The sequence below is a fragment of the Mustela putorius genome, unplaced genomic scaffold (genome assembly GCF_011764305.1).
Source record: "Mustela putorius furo isolate JIRA1106 unplaced genomic scaffold, ASM1176430v1.1 tig00000196_pilon_pilon_pilon, whole genome shotgun sequence".
Lineage (NCBI taxonomy): Eukaryota > Metazoa > Chordata > Mammalia > Carnivora > Mustelidae > Mustela > Mustela putorius.
Window position 1 is genome coordinate 449,590 of NW_025421310.1, and position 8,561 is coordinate 458,150.

Below are 8,561 nucleotides of genomic sequence, written 5' to 3' on the forward strand. Positions count from 1 at the left end.
CATCCGGAAGAATGCACTTGAGAGTGGAAAGACTTACCACTGAACCCATGGTAAAATCCCATGTGCAGCTTAGAGTACTGAACACAGTTTATCAATGGAAGGAAACAGGACAGAAACTGCCTCCCTTCGTAGGGAGGGGCGGGTGAAATTTACTCCGTGTGTAAATACCACCTGAGGCTTGGGCTGATTTCCGGGCTTAAGAAATAGACTATCAAGGTGTTCTTTTCCTTGTTGGAATGTTCCATTCCAAACCCAAAGCAGCCCTGTGTGATCTTCCCCGTGAACAAGCCAAAGCCCCCAACCAGCTGGCACTAGCAGAGCCGGGGACCCTCCATGCCCATGCCCACGGCGGGCACAGTGAGCTCCTTTTCATGCACCCGACTTCTGTCCCGAAGGAGGGTGAGTTCAGCCCACTCAGCCTGCTGGCCACCCCTCTAATTCCACATCATGCCAGCTGAACTGGGCAGGCGGAGGGGGGCTGGCTGTCTCTGGGGCTCGAGGAGTCTCAATGGGGCTGGTGGGTGCTCCCATCTACACGTTTGTCAAAAGTCATCATCATTCTGTGACACCTGGCAGATTGTAGGACAGCAGAGTGTAGCTCAGGAAAAAGGAAGAGTATTGGGAAATTACACATTCGGTACTCCTTGGAAATGAAAAAAAAAAAAAAATTCCAGAAGATACTCCAGAACTGATATGAAGAATATGGATGCCAGAGAATAGGGGCCGACAAGGTTGCGCATCTCTGAGTTCTGAGAAAGGAGCCGGTGATCACGGTGATAAGAGATCGAATGCCAACGTTTAGCCAAACAGCAAAGTCGCGTTGGGACTTGCAGGCTGGCAGCGTATGAAGCAATATCGAGCCAGAGAAAGAGCTCAGGAGAAGGCTGAGTCGCTGGCACCAGGAATCTCAGAGAAGGAGGCCGAGAGAGTGGACACCCCGCCCTGGCCATCATTCTGGGACCCGATCAGGGGCTGGGTCTCGAGCCTCAGGCCCCCTGTGCCCTCTTCTGGAAGTCCTGATGCCCAGTCCTGGGCCACATCCAGGCCTCCGGCCGAGCCCCCACCCCACCCACCCTACTGAGAGGTTGCCCCTCTCCAGGCCTCAGTGTTCTGCTCTGCAAAATGGGGGTGCTTCTGCCATCCCCACCAGGCCCAACGCAATTGCCCAGCCTCACTCTCTGAGGCCTTGGCTCCCAGACTGTGCCCCCACCTGGCTGCCTCATGTGATGGGGGATGGAGAGTCTGGGAAGCCTGGGGGGGGGCAGTCAGGTGGTGGATCAGGTTCTGAGTCTGATTGTCTCCACCCAAACTTTCCATTCTGTCCTCTGCCCCAGGGTTCTTCCCCCTGTGGGGTGGGGCAGGAGTGGGGGATGGGAGTGGGGTGGTGCACGTGGGGGGAGGGCTGCTGGGCTGCTAGGAGGGGTTTCTGTATAGCTGCCTCACCCTGCCTCTTCCCTGCCTCCCAGAAGCATCTTTCAGCATTCTCCCTCTGCCCTCCCCCCATGTCCTATCCTGGATTCCTCTTCTGGAGTCTTGGGCTATGGGACCTGGGAGGAAGAAGGCTCCATGGTGTTCTCCTCCAGCTGGGTGTGGGTGTGGGTGCCCTGTGATCCCTAGACCTGAGTGCTAGCTGGGAGAGTGGCAGCAGTTCGGGGAGATGCAACACTACAGAGATAGATAGGTAGGTAGGTAGATAGATAGATAGATTCATTTGTTCATTTATTCATTCATTAACTTATTTGAGCAGGGAGGGGCTGTGGGAGAGAGAGAATCTTAAGCAGATTCTGGCCAGTCACGAGTCCTATACTGGGCTGGATCTCACCATCCTGAGATCATGACCCGAGTGAAATCAGCAGTTGAGACACTGAACCAACTGAGCCACCCAGGCGTCACAAGACAGAGCTTTAGAGGCTAGAGGCAGACAAGGACACCTGGGAGAGAGTATGGGAACCAGAGGGCCCAGGAGGGGGACTAGGGCACTGACTCACAGGGACGGAAAATGCCAGACACAAAATGCCCAAGAGGAGGAAAGGCAGAGCCGCAGTGGCTACATGGTAGCACCCAGCCTGCAGCTTTGGGCAAAGGACCTCCCCTCCCTGAGCCTCAGTGTCCATGGTGGTAGAATGGAGATGACTGTCACCCCCAGAACCTGGGCTTCAGCTGAGAGTGCAAGCAGGTCCCTTGTGCACAGGCATGCCCTGAGGCCTCTGAAATGGGACGGGGGCTTTTTCATTCCTTCTCTCCCCTGTATTCACAGAGCCCTTCCTGTGTGCCAGGCACCTCTCTAGGCCCCAGGGTCGCAGCGCCGCCCATCAGGTGAACCCGGGGCCCCTCAGAGCCCCTCTCTCAGGACTGTGGTTGAGGCCAGGGTCAGGGGCCTAAATGGGCATGTCCCTGTCAGGGCTGCAGCCTCAGCCCTGGGCACCAGGTCCCAGCCTGGGAAGAGGGCCTGGAAATCCAGACCCCAGCGGGGCCTCTCAGGGCCAAGTCTCCCAAGACAAAATGGGCAAAACCTTCTTTTCTTGCTGCCAAGCAGCAGGAAGACAGGACTAGATGAGTGATGGCTCACCCAGTCCCCTCTGTTCCCCGTATTTTCTTAGGAGCTGTCTTTATCATTATTAGCTGAGAGGAGAGGGGGCAGCGCACCTGGGAACCCTCGGGAATGGAGGGAAGGCAGGAGCTCCAGAAAGAAGGTTCTGGGCCAGGTGGCCCCAGGGCTAGGGTCTGTGCCAGGTGTGGGTGGTGGGTGTGGAAATGGGGAGGGGGTGAGTCAGCTTGGCCTGCCACGCCCCACTCTTATTTAAGGACCCAGCAGCCATCCCCACCAGCGCCATTGTCTGCCCCACTGTCCCAGCCATGGCAGGGAGTTCTGTGAGTGCCTCGGGGCCTTGGGGCTGGGGGTCTTGGACTCAAGGCTGTTCGGGAATAGGGGAGGGGCTGGGCCCGCCTGAGGTCCCCTGTTTGAAAGGAGAAAGGGGGTGTTGGGGTGTGCTAGGAGGTGTCTGGGCTGTGGCTCTTGGGTTGACCCAACCCAACCCAATGTTCCCATCTACTCTTGGATTCTCTCTGTTCTGTGGATTCTCTGTGCTTCTGTCCCCACCTCTGCCTGGCTCTGCCTCTCTCTCTCGTTTCTCTCTGTGGTCTTTCTTCTCAGTGATTCTGCTGGTGTGGGTCCTGACCGTTTTCTCCCTGGGGCTGACCCATCTGCCTCTGTCATGTGCGTCCCTGGTTCTCTTGGATCTCCCCGCCGCTGGTCCTGCAGAACGTGCCCCACAAGACCTCGCTTCCTGAGGGCATCCGAGTGGGAACTGTTATGAGGATCCGTGGTGTCATCCCAGAAAAGGCTGGCAGGTGAGACCCCAGGCCCACGTGGTAAGGGTGAGACAAGCTGACCTGACTCTTTCCAGTCCAGAGTCAAGGGAGCCAGAGCCACCTCTGTCAACCAGGGTCTCGGAATCCGCAGGGCGTCACTGACTTTCTGGAATCTCATGTCTTCACTGCTTTATCCCATGGCTGTGTACAAGCTGGAGTGCCAATGTGTCCTCGGAATCTGGGGGATCCAAGGTAGTCTCAGGGTTCCTCCCTGTAGTCCTGTGACTCCCAGTCTGAGTCCCCAGGAACTCTGTGAACCTGTCCTGTGATGGAGGTGCCCTGAGCATCTGGGAAACCCAAGCCGTCCTGGTTCAGTAACTGGGATTTCTGGGAATCTATTGTGCCAGGAATAATGGGGTCTGTGGTATTGTTCCTAGCCCTTAAGAATGGGGAGCACCCTGGCCATTGGCACCATGATTCATGGCAACTCTTAGAAGCTTTGGAAATGAGGGGAACCTTAGTTATAGCACTGTGATCTTCGTGTAAGTGGATGTGTGTCCAGGGTCCCCACAAGTTTTTGGATGCCCTGAAATTGGTTGTAGCCACCAGTCCACAGTCCTCCTTCTGTGGTTTTAAATTCTCAGTTCTCAGTAAATTTGTATGTCCTGCCCCCGAGAGTCCAGTCCATCGGTTCGTGATCTTCATTTGGTGGTTCTAGGCCTCTGACGGTATATCTCTCACCGCCCCCCACCCGCAACTACCAGGTTCTATGTGAACCTGCTGTGCAGCGAGGCCCCAGGGAGTGAGGCCGCCCTCCATTTCAATCCCCGCCTGGATCAATCCACGGTGGTCTTCAACACCCTGGAGCAGGGCACCTGGGGCCAAGAGGAGCGTGGCTCAGGCATTCCCTTCCAGCACGGGCAGCCTTTCGAAGTGTTCCTTATTGCCACGGAAGAAGGCTTCAAGGTGGGTCCCCGTTACCTACAGGCGTGGAAGCCAGGGAGGCTGTTGGTGGAGGGGGCAGAAGCCTAGCTATGCTGGGGGGGCGGGGGTGGTTTCCGCGTCCCTCTTCTTCCCCTGGTGCATCCCCACTAGTGTCAGCAGTCCGGGGTGCGGCAGCGACAAGGACCAGCGCGCAAGAGCCAAGTGCTCAGAGGGCGGGTGTCCCCTAGGCGGGCAGCGGGGCCCAGGTTTTCTCCCGGACAGGGTGAGACCGAGGCTCTGGAGCAGGGGCAAGGCTGGGTCGGGAGACAGGCCGAAAAACACGGGCCCGCGGGCCGGTCCCCGCTGCCAGTGGGCGCGGCAGGCACACGGCGCGGGTGGGTGTCGGGAGGGACCCCCGCCCCCGCAGGCGGCCTCGGCCACTCCAGCGCCACCCCGCGTCCCCGCAGGCGGTGGTCGGCGACTCGGAGTACCACCACTTCCGCTACCGGATCCCGCCGGCGCGCGTGCGCCTCTTGGAGGTGGGCGGGGACCTGCAGCTGGATTCCGTGAAGATCTTCTGAGACCCCCCCACCCCGAGGGGCTGGGGGCGCTGGGGTTCGGGAATGGCAAATAAAGTTTCAGCCCACGTCGGTGCGCCTGCTCGGTGTCTGTGTCTCCTGCGTCCAGACGCGGAAAGCAGGTTCAGAGAGGGGAAGACTCCCAAGGGTCCCACAGAGATTCCGCGCCGAGGCGGGGTGCGGGACCCGCTGTGGGGGGCCGGTGTGTGGCTGGTCGGGCTCTGGAGGGTCGCGATCGGGTGGGGCTGTGTCTGGGGTCGTCTTCCAGCCGCGCTGGGCAGAGCAGCCCAGGGCAGTGCGGGTGGGGGGGCCCGATGGGGTTCGGAGCGGGCGCAAGCTCCGCCTGGCCTCCAGTCTGCGGAGCAACGGGGCTCGGTGTGCGTGCATCTGCACACAGGGGTTGCGAGTCTCCGCACGCCTGGTCCCATGAAGAGCCCGAGCTGGCGGCGACGCGGCCTGGGACCTGTGTGGGTGCGGGGAGTCGGCTGGCGCGGGGTGGGGCCGCACAGCGCACCGGGCGTCGCCGGCTTCCCAGCTGTCCCAGACTCGGGACTGGACCCCGCCCGTGCGCCCCGGGGCAGACGCGCACTGGAGCGGCATCTCCCCGCGGACCGGACAAGGGACAGGACGATCGGGCTTCTGGGTCCCCGCTGCGGGCATGCGCCCCATTCCCACACTTCTTCCACCTGGGCTCCTGAACCGCGCCGGCCGCCGGCCACGGACTCCCTGCCCGAGTAGCAACTGGGTGGGGTCGGGGTAGTTTGCGTCCTCACACAGTCGCCCAGTTGCCCCCGCCGCTAGGTGGTGGTTTTCTAGTCGTTGGGCTGTCTGGGTCTCCACTCTGCTGCGGCCTTGCCCCTCGCTCTGGCCCAGCATACTGCGTTCCAGCGCGGGATGTTGGCCTAGGGTTCCGAGCTCGGGACAGTCCGGAGCCCGCGCCAAGGGTGACAGGCCTCCCACTTCCTGGCCTGCTCGGTCCGTGCTGTCTTCACAAGTGTTGTTCTCACAAGCATATGCGCAGTTAAGTTCAGACTGCTCCCGACCTCACATGAAGCAGAAGATAGAGTCTGAGCCTTTTAAGGACCCATTTTCTGCCCCTCAAGATCCTTTGGGGGTAAATCACCCCACTATCGAGCCCTTGAGACCTTAACCCTGGGTGGCCTGCGTAAGGAAGGGTCCCCTCTCCCAGTTGCAGAGCGACGAAATCTGAATTCCCTAGTTCCCTGGGGCTCATTGTTGAATGACTTAGTATTTATTTTTATTGACATGTCAAGTACTTGTAATTAACAAAAATTCCTGACTCTTCTGCGAAGGCCCACTTAGGTATGTGAATAAAAATCAATTTCAAAGAATAAAAAGCACAAAAATCTGTGTAGAGATAACACATATGTGTGGAACAAATTTCAAACGTATACAGTGGAAAAAGAGAGCAGTCATTGGCATTTAAAGGTGGTGGGGGTCCTTGGATTAGATGGTGTGATCCATCCCTCTTCAGTTTCAAAAAATTTTTATTTTATGAATCTTCAACAGATTTTTTTTTTATTTTTTTTATTTTTTTTTTATTTTTTTTTTTAAAGATTTTATTTATTTATTTGACAGAGAGAAATCACAAGTAGATGGAGAGGCAGGCAGAGAGAGAGAGAGGGAAGCAGGCTCTCCAATGAGCAGAGAGCCCGATGCAGGACGATCCCAGGACTCTGAGATCATGACCTGAGCCGAAGGCAGCGGCTTAACCCACTGAGCCACCCAGGCGCCCAGATTTTTTTTTTTTAAAGTAGGCTCCACTACTGTTGTGGAGCCCAATGCTGTTTTGAACTCAGAGCCCTATCAAGACCCGAGCTGAAATCAAAAATCAGTTGCATAACCCACTGAGCCACCCAGGCACCCTACCACTGGTTTTTTTGTTTTGTTTTGTTTTTTGTTTTTGTTTTTTTTTGACATATCGGCCATCTAGAAGGCTATTGTTTAATTTCCACATATTTGTAGATTTCCTAATTTTTTTTAATGGTTGGTTTCCAACTCAATTCCATTAAGCTTGGAGAATATACTTGGTTTGATTTCAATTTGTGTAAATTTATTATGACTTATTTTATGGCCTTATTTTATGATCTAATGTGGAGAATTTTCCAAATGTACTTGACAATAGTGTGTGTTCTGCTTTTGTTAGGTGGGAAGTTACCTGGTAGTTCAGACTGGTTGATCACGTCTATGTCTTTTCCATCCTTACGAATTTCTGTCTGGTTGTTTTGTCAATTAGAGAGAGGGATGTTGCAACTTGTAATTGTTCAGTGGTCTATTTGTCATGTATTTTGGGGTCTGTCATTAGTATACATTTTTATTTGATACATATATTTGCCATATATGTATGTGTGTATATATCTGATGTGTTGTCCCTTTTATCACTATGAAATGTCCTCTTTGTCTCTAGTACAATTTCTTCAAGCAGGCTCCTTGCCCAATATGGGGCTTGAACTCATGACCCTGAGATCAAGAGTTACATGCACTACTCACTGAGCCAGTCAGGCACGCCTCTAGCTCAATTTATTATTTTTATTTTTTAAAAAATATTATTTATTTACTTGATAGAGAGAGAGAGCGTGCCAGTCCATATTCGAGCTAAAAGAGACGCAGTGGGGGAGGGAGAGGGAGAGAGCATCTGAAGCCGACTCCAAGCTGAGGACCAGTTGGACTGTGGCTGGAACCCTCCACGGTGACCTATCTTTTCTCATTCTTTTACTTTCAACTTATTGGTGTCAAAGATCTAAAGTGTGTCTTTTGGGGCGCCTGGATGGCTCAATCATTAAGCGTCTGCCTTCAGTTCCATCAAGATCCCAGAGTCCTGGGATCGAGCCTTGCATCGGGCTCCCTGCTTGCTGGGAAGCGTGCTTCCTCCTTTCCCACTCCCCCCGCTTATGTTCCCTCTCTCACTATGCCTTTCTCTGTCAAATAAATAAATAAAATCTTCTTTAAAATTAAAAAAAATAATAAAGTGTGTCTTTTATAGACAACATTTACTGGATCTTGCTCTCTAATTCAGTCTGACAGTATGTTACTAATGGATTGCTTCATAATCAATTACCCCACAACTTAGCACTGTAACATTTTAATGATCTTACACAGTTTCTGAAGTTAGGATCCAGGAGTGACTTTCACAGGTGGTTGTGGCTCTGATTTTTCCACAGAGTTATGTTCAAACTGTCTGTGGAGTTACAGTCATTAGAAGGAAGCTTTTGAGGACGCCTGGGTGGCTCAGCTGCTTAAGGATCTGCCTTTGGCTTAGGTCACCATCCTAAGGTCCTGGAGTTGAGTCCTGTGTTGGGCTCTCTCCTCAGTGAGGAGTCTGCTTCCCTTTCTGCCTGTCACTCCCCCTCTCTTTCTCTGTCAAATAAATAAAATCTGAAAAAAAGAAAGAAAGAAAGAAAGAGAGAGAGAGAGAGAAAGAGAAAGGAAGAAAGAAAGAAAGAAAATGTCATAAACTCTGGCTGTGGCTAAACCCATTGCCCAGCTGAGTAGGGCTCCCAGGCTAAGAATAGGTTGTCCATTTTTAAATAGCTAAAAATAATAAAAAGGAGAATATTTCCTCACACTAAAAATTTTATGGAATTCAAACCTCAATGTCCATAACGCGGGTTTTTGTGTGTGTGTTTTTTTAAGATTTTATTTATTTATTTGACAGAGATCACAAGTAGGGAGAGAGAGAGGCAGAGAGAGAGAGGAGGAAGCAGTCTCCCCGATGAGCAGAGAGCC

At 53.7% G+C, this 8,561-nt stretch overlaps 1 protein-coding gene across 1 annotated transcript; it reads left to right on the top strand.

The window, feature by feature from the left end:
- Positions 1-2,811: 2,811 nt before the first annotated feature.
- Positions 2,812-4,886, top strand: LOC101684231 (galectin-7). Its single transcript, XM_004776223.3, has 4 exons — positions 2,812-2,871; positions 3,263-3,351; positions 4,077-4,278; positions 4,704-4,886. Exons 1-4 carry the CDS (start codon positions 2,857-2,859, stop codon positions 4,815-4,817), a joined length of 420 nt encoding a protein of 139 aa, XP_004776280.1. The 5' UTR covers positions 2,812-2,856; the 3' UTR covers positions 4,818-4,886.
- The last annotated feature ends 3,675 nt before the right edge of the window (positions 4,887-8,561 follow it).

Excerpts from the sequence above, each read along its gene's own strand:
- LOC101684231 (XM_004776223.3), top strand. Across the intron at positions 3,352-4,076 it reads ATCCCAGAAAAGGCTGGCAG|GTTCTATGTGAACCTGCTGT; the intron begins GTGAGACCCCAG and ends CGCAACTACCAG. Across the intron at positions 4,279-4,703 it reads CCACGGAAGAAGGCTTCAAG|GCGGTGGTCGGCGACTCGGA; the intron begins GTGGGTCCCCGT and ends GCGTCCCCGCAG.